At 48.5% G+C, this 13,986-nt stretch overlaps 1 protein-coding gene across 1 annotated transcript; it reads left to right on the plus strand.

Moving 5' to 3' along the window:
- Positions 1–200: 200 nt before the first annotated feature.
- Positions 201–10,330, plus strand: Cdrt4 (CMT1A duplicated region transcript 4). The gene is made up of 3 exons (XM_050163609.1): positions 201–243; positions 1,654–1,758; positions 9,475–10,330. The coding sequence occupies exons 1-3, from the start codon at positions 201–203 to the stop codon at positions 9,927–9,929; spliced, it is 603 nt and encodes a 200-aa protein (XP_050019566.1). The 3' UTR covers positions 9,930–10,330.
- The last annotated feature ends 3,656 nt before the right edge of the window (positions 10,331–13,986 follow it).

A 13,986-nucleotide genomic window follows, 5' to 3' on the forward strand; every position in this document is an offset into this window, starting at 1 on the left:
AGAGTCTCAAGTGCCAGTCAATCTCTTCAGAGTCTGGGTTCCTGGCCTTCCATTCCTAAGCTCCGAGCATCTGAGAGGAGGTCGAGATCAGCCCTGGGAAATGCTGGCTGTTTCCCTGTGTGTTCTCTAGGTTCACAATGCCCCATTGTTCCAGTGGGAGCAGGACTTCCTCTTTCTGATTGATTAGTCATTGTGCGGCCATGCATTTTCAGAGCTCCATTGCTCAGGAGGCAGCTGTCAGCAGTAAGGGGGTCTCTGGGCACAGATTGCCTAAGTCTTTTCATGTTTGGTTTCCTGGGAATGGGCTGTTAGGCTTGTTTCTCCATCTCTTTCCTATTTGACTAGCTGATTAATGTACAAGTCTACCCTCAGTGTCCATGCAGGAAAAGGCAGAAAGGCTCCTTTCTCTGTTTGGTTTGTTCTAGAAATTTATTTTTAAGTTGGAGCTCAGTGTGTAGATAACACAGCCCACGTGTGCTTTGCGCCTAATGGGTCTTCGTATTAGATCTTTCAAAAGGAACAGTGTGTTAGATGGAGTTGTTCTTGAATAGATGCAATATTCATGTTCGTGGTTGTTCCTGAGAGCGGTGCACCGCTCAGCACTTCTTGCGGTAGGGAATTTGGGGAGTGTTTGCACATGAATTATGATGCTGAACTGGTTGAAGCATCCTGATAAGTCATGCACAAAAAGCAGACCGTTTGGAGACAGCAGTGGCTGCCTATGGGAGGAATGTGTCCTGAGCAGAGAAGAGCGAAACGCCAGGACTGTCCTTAAGACTGAGATCTGCCATCACTCTCCTTGCCCTTTGCAATTCAGCAGAATCCGTGTTCCTTCCTGATCCCTCTTTCCATTTCTCCCTTCCGCATCCAAGGGGCTCTGTCTTCTTCACAGGCCTGCGAGCAGCTTGCCCTGTCTTGGTCTGCTCAGTCTGGCTGCAGATGGGATATGTTTAGACTTATGTTCTACACTTTCTCTGCTCTTCTTTCTGATGACATGGATGGCATCTATTAGTCTTGTTTGATCTCTTGTGAGTATGAGAAACCTGCTTTGTGGATCCTGGACATTGAGAAGGGCGGACACCAGAACGAGAGGGGTGAACGCACAAATGTACTATGGTTCTGGACCCACGCTGCTCAGCACCGTGTTTGCAGTGCACTGTAGCTACAGGGAGCGAATAAACACCGTATGTCTGCAGGTGCACAGACTGTTTCCATGCTTGGAAAACAAGCACCTGAAAGTTACGACATTAATCCTTAGAACACATATGCACCGCACATCCTATTAGCCAGAAGCATGGCTCCTCCCATACACGGAAGGGGGGATCCCGTAATAACAGGCTGGTGTTAGAAGATGGGCAGCGTTGAGCAGGCTGGCACGGCAACACCCCAGATGGAGTGGTGATCATTGGTTCCCCCCAAAGAGGCCTGGTTCGTGTCAGAACTTAGCACTATCAAAGTGGCCCGCCATTTGCAAGTTGATCCTTAAGAGAGTGCAGTAAGGCCTTGTTTCTCTTCTTGAGAGTGTATGTTGAAAGAGGCAGCGGTGAGGAAGAGAAGGTGGCCGTGCACTGTCACAAAGGGAGAGGGACACATAATGTTCTTCTTTCCTGAAAGACCAACTTGTCCCCTCCCCCTGTCCCTCTGTCTTTGTAGCTCTAGGGTTTGTGGTGCTCCTCAGCTATCTAGCGACTCTCCTGTATGCCCCTCCTCCAGAGCCCATGGGGCTGAAAGGGGATGTTCATGGGACAGGGGTGACGGGTAAGAAAGCGGGGAGAGTGGTAATAAGGATAAGGTGTGGTGTGCACTCAACCATTCCTCCAGGTGTGAAATGCAGGCACCCCGTGAAGGCCCTCGTTCTGTACAGTAGAGCACGGTGGGCTCCCCGAAGGTCCCTCTGGCTGGAGATCGCCCCCCCTCCCCCAATGCTTGCACTACTGCACTGAGCTGGTTCCAGTCCTGGTACATTTCAAAGGTCAGCTTTCCAAGACACTTCTGCTCTTAATGGCAGCTTCCTCCTCTGCCAAAAGTAAGTGGGGAGTGGCTGGACAGCAGAAAGAGAAGCAGGGCAGGGAAGGAAATGGACAGCCGAGGAAGACAAAGTGCAGAGAGGAGATGAGCCTTTGCACCAGGAGAGAATGCAAGTCTCCTCCAGAGAAGGACGATTCCCTGGGGAAGGGATGGGGGTGGGGGTGGGGGAATGAGCCCAACAAGATAAGCATGCAGACAGCAGCGGGAAAGAGAGAGATGAGGCCATTGAGAGAAACACCGAGCCCTCATGCTGGCCTGCTGTCTACATCTGGATAGTTTTGTGGCACCCTGAGGAGGATTTCAGAAGGCTACAGTAAGGACAGAACCAGCTGTGCCCCGCATCTTCAGCCTTCCGCGCCCCTACACTGTCGCATTCTCTGAGGTATGCAGTCCCAAAGGCTGGGAAAGGACCTTGTTTAAAAATCTGCACGAATGTTTCATTGATTCCTAGTTCCATGAGATTCTCTGACTAATGCATGTATGACAGACAAGTCAAAGGAAATTATCATACGTGTTCACTCTGCCTCTTGAAAGGATGCGAAACAAGTCAGCACATAACAAGCCCTGAGAAATTCTGTGGTGTTTAAACAAACTTGGTTGGCAATATGCCTGCAATCTTGTACAAAATGGATCCTATTAATGGTGGCTTTCAGGCTAAATGACCTATATGACTGTATGGATGGCCCTTGTCCTGGACTTTCCTCTCCTCTTAAACAACGCCTATTAGCATCTCGAGAGATTTAGGCACCGTCAAATGAAGCTAGCGCCTCACTCTTGAGCCTACACTGTCTTACAGCATCAGGCAAAAAGCCTGAGGGAGCTGACTTGTATCAATGTACTAACCCATTAATCCTGCCTGGAACCACAAAATCCTTTTGGGAGATGGTTTCCTGAGATAAGGGCACAGCTTGCAGCAGTCAGAGTGAGGTCATCAGTTTTGGAGGATCCCATCCACACTGCTGGTCCCTCGTTTGCAGTGCTGTTCAGCCACTGACTTGCTTCTGCTTTTGGTATAAGTCTTTCTACCGCTGTCACACGGTTGTGGAAATGCCCCCATGGTCCTGTTAACTGTTTCAAAGGACAATGAGATACAGCACATAGCAAGTGAACACAGAAAGAAAGCTGGTGTTGTAGACAATCTTCTGGTCCTGTGTCCTGTCTCTAGATAGTTAATATCACCTTAACAAATTGCCAGTGTCTGGGGGGACAGATTCACGAGCAATCAGTCATAAGTCGTACTGTGTGCTGGAATCACCTGGTGTTCACCGCATCACTGTTGCTGTGAGAAAAGACTCTGACCAAGAGCAAAAGTCTTGATTTGGCTTGCACGTCAATCGTGGAGGGAAGCAGGAGGCACAGAGGAGTGCTTGCTGGCTGGCTCACACGGCCATGCTGAGCTAGTTTTCTAAACCAGTCCAAGACCACCTTCCAGTAAGGACACTACTCTCAGGGGGGGGGGCTGGGCCCCCCCCATGACAGTCAGGACAACACCCACCCCATCCTTTCCCCCAGGCCAGCTGGAGGGTTTTCCTTTTATCTCCAGGCTGTACCAAGTTTACAGTTAAAGCTGACTCTCTTAAAATGTTTTTGGTTCGTATGTAATACACGCACACACATTATTTGTGCATAATAATGGGGCTCCATAGCATATTTAATACAAATATACAATAGCACCCTGACCAAATCCAGCCTCCATTTACCCACCTTCCCCAAGGCCTTTTGCCCTACAGTGAAGCTTTGATTCCTGCTTGGCCTCTCATTCCTGGCACACCGCGAGGTTGGGAAAGAGAGCCGGCACCATGGTTTTGAAGATCTGCAGTACTCCCAATGCACAACAAAATGTGAATTGTGCTGGGTTAAAGCACTTTACTGCCCATCCAGACATCTCCTTAAGACAGCTAGGTCTCCCTGTGCTGGCCCGTCTTAGGTCAACCTGACACAAGCTAGCATCGTCTGAAAGCAGGGAGCCTCAACTGAGAAGATGCCTCCACGAGACCCAGCGGTAAGGCATTTTCTTAACTAGTGACTGATGGGAGAGGACCCAGCCCATGGTGGGCGGGGCCACGCCTGGGCTGCTGGTCCTGGGTTCCATAAGAAAGCAGGTTGAGCAAGCCATGGGGAACACGCCAGTAAGCAGCACCACTCCATGGCCTCTGCATCAGCTCCTGCCTCCATGCTCCTGCCCTGTTTGAATTCCTGACCTGAGTTTCTTCCATGGTGACCAGTGATATGGAAGTGTAAGCCAAATAAGCCCTCTCCTTCCCTCTTGGCTTTTCGGTTATGGTGTTTCATCGCAGCAACAGAAACCACGACTAAGAATAAGTCCCTAAGAGAAGCAGGGCAGGGACTCACTGCTGTTTTCGTTTCGTAAGAAACATCAGAATCCCTAACAATTCAAGGAACATAATCCCTGCCCCAGCTGTGCCGCACTCCAGGGCAGTGCCACCCTTGGGCAGACGAGATTCTAAATCTGCTGTGATGAGAAACTGAGTGAGGACTGGGGAGCGCTCGCCCCGGGCACCCGCTTGCTTGAACGCAGACCTTGGTGTCTATGGGAGCAAAAAGAAAGCTACTTCAGCATGGCCTCCCACCCCTCCCATCAATGCTCTTTCTGTCTGGGGACTGTGGCTTTGCAATTCGTTTACAGGAAGACAAAATAGAACCTTTGTGCTGGACTTGAAGGAAATTATGAAAGGCCACAGCTTGTCTCCAGACTATGTCAACTATTTATCTCTTGTTATTTTCAACAAACAAGCCCTCTCCATGCATTCTGAGAGCATCTCCGTCATTGGTTTTCTAGAGCGTTCCCAGTCCCTGTTGCGGCAGGTATGAGGAAAACCTACTGTCTGGTGGCGTGGTCCACCAGCCACTCCGTGTTATGGCAACGAAGCCCAGTGAGACAGCGTGCGAGGCGCCAGGTTACACACAGCACGGTGGTGCTAGAGCAGAGCCCACTGGGAACCAGGCTCCATGATTGCTTCAGATTTGTTAATCAGGAATTTAGAAGCAAGGGCGAAAGGAGTTATTCCCAGTCCCCTAAATATTATCATCTCCCAGTGTGTTTCCCCCATCTGGCACTGTGTGTGTGTGTGTGTGTGTGTGTGTGTGTGTGTGTGGCACAAATTCTAACAGCTCTACAAACACGTGTGCTAAGTGGAGTCCTCTCTCACTGAAGGTGGCAGGCAAGAGCTTGGTGGCCTCTTGGATGCTCTCTGTTTGAGAAAACTTGAAATGGATGACCTTGGTGTTTGAGAACCCGGCGCTGGTCTTGGAGAACTAAGATGCCTTAAATTTTACTTTAAAATTATCCCAAGTATCTCTCTCTAGGTTAGAGGACAATTTGAGCATTGTTTGTTCTGTAGCCTCAGAAAACTATATTGATTTATATTTTTAAATGCCTTGTTGTGGAATATTGCTGCTGAAACTCACAGGAGAATCCTACAAGACCTGGATCTAAAAGGTCTTGGCTTTTGTCTTCTTCTTCTTTTTTTCTTTCTAATTTGAACAAATCTCCAGGATGCTATCATTTGTAGGTGTTTTGAATAAAATGTTGAAATTTATGGATAGCATATTTTATGGAAACATCAGAACTTAGTTTCTGTTAATGACATATTCAAATCCCATAATTAGTTCCCTGATTGGGGGGAACAAAAGGTGTGGAGACATGGAGCCTTTCTGTGTCAGAGGTGGGTGGCCCATGTGTGAACGAGGTGGCAGACCACAGCTCACTTCTGTTGCCGCAGACAAAGGTGGCACTAATTACTCATGCTGGGCACAAACAGGGTGGCACTCAGCGTGGTCATACATCGAGAGCATCGTCATCCTTCGAAGTTATCTGTGGAAGCAAATTCTCAGAGACTCCCAGCAGATCCATTGGATTGGAGCATCCGGGAGGAAGGCACAGCCGCAGGCTCTGCGGGTTATTCTAGGAATTGTTAGATTTGGGAAGCACTGACCCTAGGTCCAGAGTTCTCAGGCTTTGGTGCCCAGTCACACTGACATCTCCTGGGAACTCATTAAAACTCCTCTGCAGCATGTTTTTATGGGACTTTGGCAGGTGAGGGCTGAAAGGCTCCATGACCCTTTCAAATGCTTAAGGGCCAGAGAGATGGAAAAGCTGAGTAATAAATAATGAAATCTTGGAGCAGAAGAGCGATGACTTAGCCACCAAAGTGTTCACCATGCTAGTGTGAGGGCCTGATTCCGTCTCCAGCATCTGCTTGCTTGGACAAGCTCTCCAGGTGGACGGACTTGTGAGGTTGAGAACCACTGACCATGGTGCCCACCAGCTCTTCCGTCTTCGTGAACACACAGAGTATTAATCTGATTTTCGCCCCTCATTGGGGCCCCTCTAGGAGTCTCCTGGCAGCTTCCTGACCATCTCAGCCACTTCTGACCCAGATGCAGGCTGGGAAGCGCAAGTTAGTGGGTGGGGCCGTGCCCCTGCCTTACTTGTAGGAATAAGACCTGGACTCTCCAGGACTGCCCAGTGCTCAGACTGAAAAGCCAGGGGATCTGAAATCAGGACTCCTGAAGAACTGGTCATGCAATCTAAGAAGCTGGAGCAAGGCCACACTAGCAGGCCTTGGGACCCACCCAACTCTCCCCAAAGGGGCAGACCACGGGACTTAGGATCCTCAGGGTGGCTATCGATCACTGGTCAACGTTGGGAGGCCCTGGCTTTCACATTTTCCCAAAGCCATTTGGATCTGTGATAGAAAGAAAACTCTAACAATGGGAGAGAACTGGGGCAGAAGAATAACAGGAGTCAGGGGATGGGCAGAGGGGGTCGGCTCTTGAGCTGGTAGAAAATACAACATTTAGCAGACGCCGTGACTGCTGCTTGCTTTGTTTCTGCTATATTTAAGTTAATGTCCAACCTGCAAGATATTTGCTTTTGCTTTGAGGATACAAGGAGGGACTGGGGAGGAGGCAACATCTACATCTGTACTTGGAGCCTCCATAGGTCTTTCTTAGTGAAAGACCATGTCAGGTGTGTTCTTCAGGCTAGGGGATACATGACCACAGCAGAGATATGGAACTCTTTGCAGTACACTCCTTGTTGACAGATCTGTTCCCCAACTCCAGCTTCTCCATGTTCCCCAAGGCCATATGGTAATAACTGTGCACAGTACTTTCTGTTCCCTAGGGGATGTGTCCCAAAACACCTATGAGTGATTGAAACAGCGTATAGCACTAAACCCTGTATCTACTATGTCATCTTCTATGTATGAGTATCCATGATGAGGCTTATAAAGTAGACTCAGTAAAACTAGCAGTAGTAACTAGTAATAAAATTATAACATCATCTTATAAAAAAATCAGTGAATTATTTATTCCTGGACTTTTCTGCTTAATAGTTCCAGGTAACTGGCAATCATGGAGAGTAACACAAGGGCTGGGAATTTTTTCTCTTGACTAATACCAGTTACCATGTTTGTTTGCTTCTCTGAACACAGGTTAGAGATGGCAAGATGAACTTAATTCTTCTGCCTCACAAACTCCCACTGAAATGACCTAAGGCTGTAAAACCAGGGAAAGGATTCACCACCGGGAAAAATGGGGGCAGCGGCAGATGCAGGGGAGGTGTTTGTCATTTCTGGTACACGCAGTGCAACCACGATGTGAGAAGGAAGGCCTGCTGTGCTAGTAACTCGGTACCGGCTAAGGACCTAGCAAACGGGTGGGTAGAAATCTCAGCAAAGCTCCCACGATGGTCTCAAGCATCAGAACTTCCGGGCAGCAGTTTCACGGAGGACTGTATAACCGCTGAGTTCAGACCCCACCATTAGTGAGCTGTACAAAATTAGCAGCCTCAGTTCCATCCTCTGTTAAAATAGGGAGGATGCCTACATTATAAGATGCAGTAAGGCCAGGCTGTGGTGTCTCGTGCCTTTAATCCCAGCACTCAGGAGGCAGAGAATGCGGATCTCTGTGAGCTCAAGGTCAGCCTGGTCTACAGGCTCCAAAGCTACACAGAGAAACCTTGTCTCAAATACAACAACAACCACAGCAGAAAGACGCAATGAAGACGAAATGCAGTATATATCCAGAGACACAGCTGGAAGGTAACAGCTGGAAGATAACCAAAGGAACTGCTGAGGGTTTGGCTCGAGTTATTGCGAATCTGTGAGGGAAGCCTTTGGAAAGGGGGTCTCACTCAGATAAGTCAATGCTGCTGCCGAGGCAGCCAGAGCTCAGAAAGGGCGAGACACTCGTTCAAGGTTCATCCTATTTCAGGCGGAGCAGGCCGATGCTCTGAATCCTAAACCTAATTTGCTATTGTTTCTGTTCTTTTTCTTTCTTGTCTTGTCTTGTTTTGTTTTGGCAGTTTCTCGTGTAGCTCAGGTTGGCCTCGAACTCTCCTGAACTTCCTGTCTCTACTAAGTTCAGGGGTTATAAGCCCAAGCTGCCACATCCAGCTAAAATTTCTCTTTTTGCAGTGCTGGGTCTCAAACATGGGCCTCATGCATGCGAGGCGAGCATTCTACCAGCAAACTCTAAGTCTCCTAAGGTATATTCTTCCAAGCCGTAACACATCCTTGATGGTACGTATCTGGGTAGTATAAGTGCTTGAACTCAATTAATGGTGCATCCAAAGACTGAATTAATGGTGCATCCAAAGCATTGTCTTTTACATAGTGCAGTCAGACAACCACTCACGGAGCACTGATTGTGTTAGTGTTTTTATTTTCTAGAGTTAATTTCAAAGCACGAAAGAACTACTCTGGTTCTACACAAATACTGCATCTTGCTTTTCCTACTAAAAAAAAAAAATGAGATAGTCTATGCAGCTCAGTGTGTCCTTACACTTGTGATCCACCTGCCTCTGCCTCCTGAGTGTTGACTTCACTAGTGTTCACCTCCATGTCCAGCACACAACATTTTGCAATAAGGAGCTTAAAAACACGCAGAGTTTGGGAACTGTGGGGGGCCCTGGAATGAACCTCCTGTGAACACTCAGGGGTCACTAGATCACAGTCCTTCAACAACTTGCTTTTTTTTTTTTTTTTCAAGACAGGGTTTTGGAGTCTGTTCTGTAACTAGCTCTCGTAGATCAGGCTGGTCTTGGACTCACCGAGATCCGCCTGTCTCTGCCTCCCCAGTGCTGGGATTAAAGGTGTGCGCTACCACTGCCCGGCTCTTCAATAGCTTTCTAAGCAGACATTTAGTTGAGGACACTAGAATTTGGGGCTTAAACAAACAACTGGATAAAAACATTTGAAAGCAAGCCCGTTTAATCAAAGTCTCTCTCTTTAGTAGTATTGTGCTGTTCTTTAATCGATATAGTCAGTAGAATACCATTCTGTCTATTACCTTTAGGTTGGGTTTTATTCCCACTCAATAAAGGGGGGAAGGCTTCAAACTGTGATCCCAGACCCCTGCAGTTCTTTGAGGCATTGCTGAGTGTGCAAGTGCTTCTAAACCACAGTGTTTCTTTTCTAGTGGAACACACAGAAAACCTGGAACTCCCCGTGACACTGCTGGAAAGCCACAACCCCTGGCCAGCCTATGTCACATCCACCTCTCCCGCAGTAAGGCGCCTCATTGACAAAAGCAGGGCCCGGGACCTGGAGTGCATTCATTCTTACGAGGAGACCTTCAAACCCACAGGGCTGAGCAAACCTAGTTTCGTGCATCTGAAGAGGAAGAAGTCATCCAAGTCCTCAGAGCTCGTGCTCAAGGATGCCCTGTCCGAGTCCAGGCAATCCACGTGGGAGCCTTGCTCTGCCACAAACATGAGTTCCACACTCCTTCCAGAACCTACACAATCACAGATGGAAGCCAGAGAGGGTCCCACGTCCAACTACAACAAGATCATCTTCTCCAGGAGGCCTGCGATGAGGAAGCTCCCCTATGGCTTACTACAGGCCAGCAAGGAGCCGCTTGCCAAAGCTTAGCCAAGAGCCCTGAAGCCATCCCCTGAGAACTTACCACGTCACACTCCATCTGCTACAATACACCATGTCCTTGAAACTTGCCCTTGTTCCTGTTTAGACATAGGTTGGCAGACAGGGACCATATCGGAAAGCAGGCTGTGGGTAGACAACCCCAACACTTTTGGGGTGGGGCAATTGTAGCTGCTGAAGGCGCAACCGCATGGGTGTTTGTGTCCTGACAGCAGACAGAAACCACAGGAGTGACTTTACCAGTCTTCATTTAATAGGCTCTTCAACCAGGTGACGAAAGAGGGCTGCAAAGTAAGAATCCAGTTATTGACAGGGGTAGCCCCCAAGGGAACCGGCGCCGGCCCTAGAGTTATTGGAAGTTAGATGCCCGCAGGAGGGGGAAGTGTGGTGAAGCTCAGACATTCCAAGACTTGTATTGCTGACTCAGTGCGGAGGAGAGCCCCTGCAGGGTCCTATCCCACACCCCTGAGAGGGGTCCCTGTCTCCCTTCACTGAAAGACATCCTGAGGCTGTCTCAGTGTTAAAGAACTCAAAATTTGAATTCAAATACTGGAAGGCGGTTCCACTGCCTGCCTGGCTGACAGAAAGGGCTCCAAGGGAAGCTGCCAGGGGTGGGAAGGAGTGGTAGGAACCACCAGGAAGCAGCTGGTGAGTTCCTTCTTCTCCCTCTAACCACGTGGACTCCTGCTAGCGCCCTCTGTGGGCAGGGTGTGGTAGGACATAAGCAGGAAAGCTACCGCTGATTCCCAGTCTTGCCATATCCCAGGGTGTGTGTGTGTGTGTGTGTGTGTGTGTGTGTGTGTGTGTGTGTGTGAGTGAGAGAGAGAGAGAGAGAAAGAGAGAGAGAGAGAGAGAGAGAGAGAGAGGAGGGAGGGAGGGAGAGAGAGAGAATAGAGAGAGAATTGGAAGGTTCCTCTTTGTTTCCAAAAAAGGTATTTTTAACTTTTTTTTTTCTGTGTGTCCATGTATAAGTGTGTCATAGCGAGTGTGCCATAGTGCTTGTGCTCTGGCAATGTGGGTCCTGGAGACTGACCTCAGGTTGTCAAATTTAGTAGCAAGCACCTTTACTCATGGAGACGTCTTGCTGACACTCTCTTGTACTTCTTTATTTTAGCTTGGGGAGTGGACCTGATGTGACTGTGGGGGATGGATTAGGATTCAGGGGTCCCTGGCTGGACACCAGATGCCATTTGTCAGGTGACAACTAGACGTGCCCCCCCCCCCCCATGCTCTTCATCTGGCTGCAAAGCAAGTCAATTCTCCTCAGTCACAAAGTCAACACGCTTTGTCTTCGGGCACAGGCAGCCTCCTGTTTGGGCTTCTCTGTTATCATGGATGACGCTACCCATGTTTCTGAGTATTTTCAGGGCAGTTAATGTCCGTCTCCCCCAGATCCAGTGGTCAGGCTGTGATGGACTGATAGTTGCAGCTGCCATCTGAAAAAGCCCAATTCTCCGTGCAGTGTGTCTTCTCTATTGATTGTAAATGTTTGGCATCACTTGAGGGTGTGGTTTTTTAGTCTCCGGCTCCTGGGCAGTTCTGTCTGAACACAATTGTAAATCAGAAGCTCCCAGTCCAGTCCTGGGTTCTTCACCCTGGGTCAGTATGAGTTCTGCAAAATCATAGCTACGTCCCAGCGAATCTCAGTAAGTACAGTTTGTGTGCTGGAGATATAAGATAGTTCTTCTAAGGAGAGTTTTTATCTTAAGACTGTATATACCTACAACTCAAGCATTCAGGAGACTGAGACAGAAGAATGATGGGCTACATAGTCCCTGTCTCCAAACAAACAAGTTAAAAACAAAAACAAAACCAAAACAAACAAAGCAAAACCTCTTTAGTCCTTCATGGGCATTTCTGGCCAGGGTACATCTGGGAGAACATGGGTTACAGCATCTCTGTGAGTGCTGGCCAGGATCAGGTGACTGTGGTTATTTCTCTAATTCCTTTAAGGGCAGAGTGATGTTGACTTGCATAGGCCTATCCATATTATCTTCTTTGTATTCAATAAATTCTTTTAAAAATGTACTCTACAGTAATTGGTTTTCAGCTAGCACAATTTAGAATAATTTCTTTCTCTGCCTAGTGTGTAATGACAGAGGCATGAGCCAGGGATGTGAGTCACATCTTCTGCCGTGGTGGAAAGGGCCTGAGCTTTGTTCATGCAACATCTTATGGGACTTTGTGCATGCAATGTCTCATGGGACTTTGTGCTTGCAATGTCTCATGGGACTTTGTGCATGCAATGTCTCATGGAACTTTGTGCATGCAATGTCTCATGGAACTTTGTGCATGCAACGTCTCATGGGGATTTGTGCATGCAACATCTTATGGGGATTTGTGCATGCAATGTCACATGGGGCTTTGTGAATGCAATGTCTCATGGGACTTTGTGCATGCAACATCTCACGGGGCTTTATGCATGCAATGCCTCACGGGGCTTTGTGCATCCAATGTCTCACAGGGCATTTTTAGGACAGAAAAAAAAGAATCCAGTTCCTTTTGAAATGGAGAACTCAGCTTAAGACACATGGTTCTGGCCACTGGCTCTATTTACAAGAGAACTAGGGATGCTGCAGGGAAGACACTGCTGGGCAGGACAAGCTGGTGTGTAAGAAAAGCTTTGGTCACTGGGTTCAGGATGATCCTTAGGCTCAGTGACTTACCGTATCCAATGTTATCATGTGACCTTCCTGAGGGATATGTGGATGAGGACCAGTGAGCCCACCTCCCTGAGGATGGCTGGACGACAGTCCCGAGGCCCTGGTGTACCAAGACAAAAAGAAGGAGCTGTCTTTGGCTTCACAGGCCACTGGAGCACAGGTCCCACTGCCCTAGATAAGGCCTTGAAATTTTGAGGTCTGGGAAAGCCCAGAACATACTTGTTGGGACCAGATTTGCTCATCCCTCACGCTTCCAGAAATAAACACGGCTCCTTTCCAGGACCCTGACATCCGTTCAAAGCGGGCAGGGCATGCGTGAAGTGGAATGTGGATTATTTCCATGTAACCTCATCTGCTTGTTCAAAGCAGGGAATCCTGGTGTATCTCAGGTTACTCTGAGCAAGCTAGTTGGCAGTCTTAAAGAAGGAACTGACTTTCTCTGATGTTACACAGCCTGTAGCCTCCTCTCATTTATCTTCTCTGTACTGGGTATCTTTTCTGTTTCTTAACACAGTTGCTGTTACAGTGGGTTTGGCTGCTTTTGTGGTCTGTGTGGGGCCAGAATGTGGACTTTGTCACCCAGTCGGTGTTGCTGATAGCTAAGGCCACATTCTGACACATTTCACGCAGCCGTTTTACACAGAGTCCTTGGCTTTCTGCGCACAATGTGGTATTGACCACGTGCAAACTCCAAAGGGGTGCCAGACGTTTGATGTTTAACCTCTGTGGCGTATCCGAGCCACTGGTCACTTTTGCTTTGGGCGTCAAGCAGTTCTACATTCTGGAGCTTCCTCAGCTGCTGGCCTGGGGCCCGTCCTGATGGAGATTAGGCCTGCTTGACTGATAAGAGGCTGCAGGAATCTTCAGGGTAACTTGCAAACAGAGGTTCTGGTATGGGTGTGTCAGAGGAGACACTTAGGGTCATCTGGGACCTCTTTAACTGGGGTGGGAGAGAGAGGTGGGGCCTAAGCAGGTAGGGTAGCTACATTGTGAGCCGTATTCAAGTATGGCCGATGCAGCATACCCGGTGTGCCTTTTTGTTTTTGCGGTCCAGTGTCCTTAGGGAGGAGGGGTAACCATCACACAGTTGTACAGCCTCCCCCTTTAGGACAGGAAGAACATAACAGGCACTCGAGGCAATGATTTCTGGGCCTTGCCAGGGCTCCTTCAAGGTAGCTAAGCACTCAAGGGAAGTGGAGGACCCAGCACCGAAAAGAGACCAGCTCCCCACACTGGAATCCCAGTCAGCTCCCATCTGTGGAGATAAAGAACAAGGCTCAAATGCCCCAACACTCCTTCTACTCTCTGTGTCTTGCCAGCAGCTGTGAGAAAAAGATTATATAGTATTTTGTAAGCCAATAGGGCCATTCACTCCGCATGGTCCT

This window comes from Alexandromys fortis, unplaced genomic scaffold (assembly GCF_014885135.2).
Source record: "Alexandromys fortis isolate MF-2015 unplaced genomic scaffold, M_Fortis_MF-2015_v1.1 scaffold_149, whole genome shotgun sequence".
NCBI classification, from domain to species: Eukaryota; Metazoa; Chordata; class Mammalia; order Rodentia; family Cricetidae; genus Alexandromys; species Alexandromys fortis.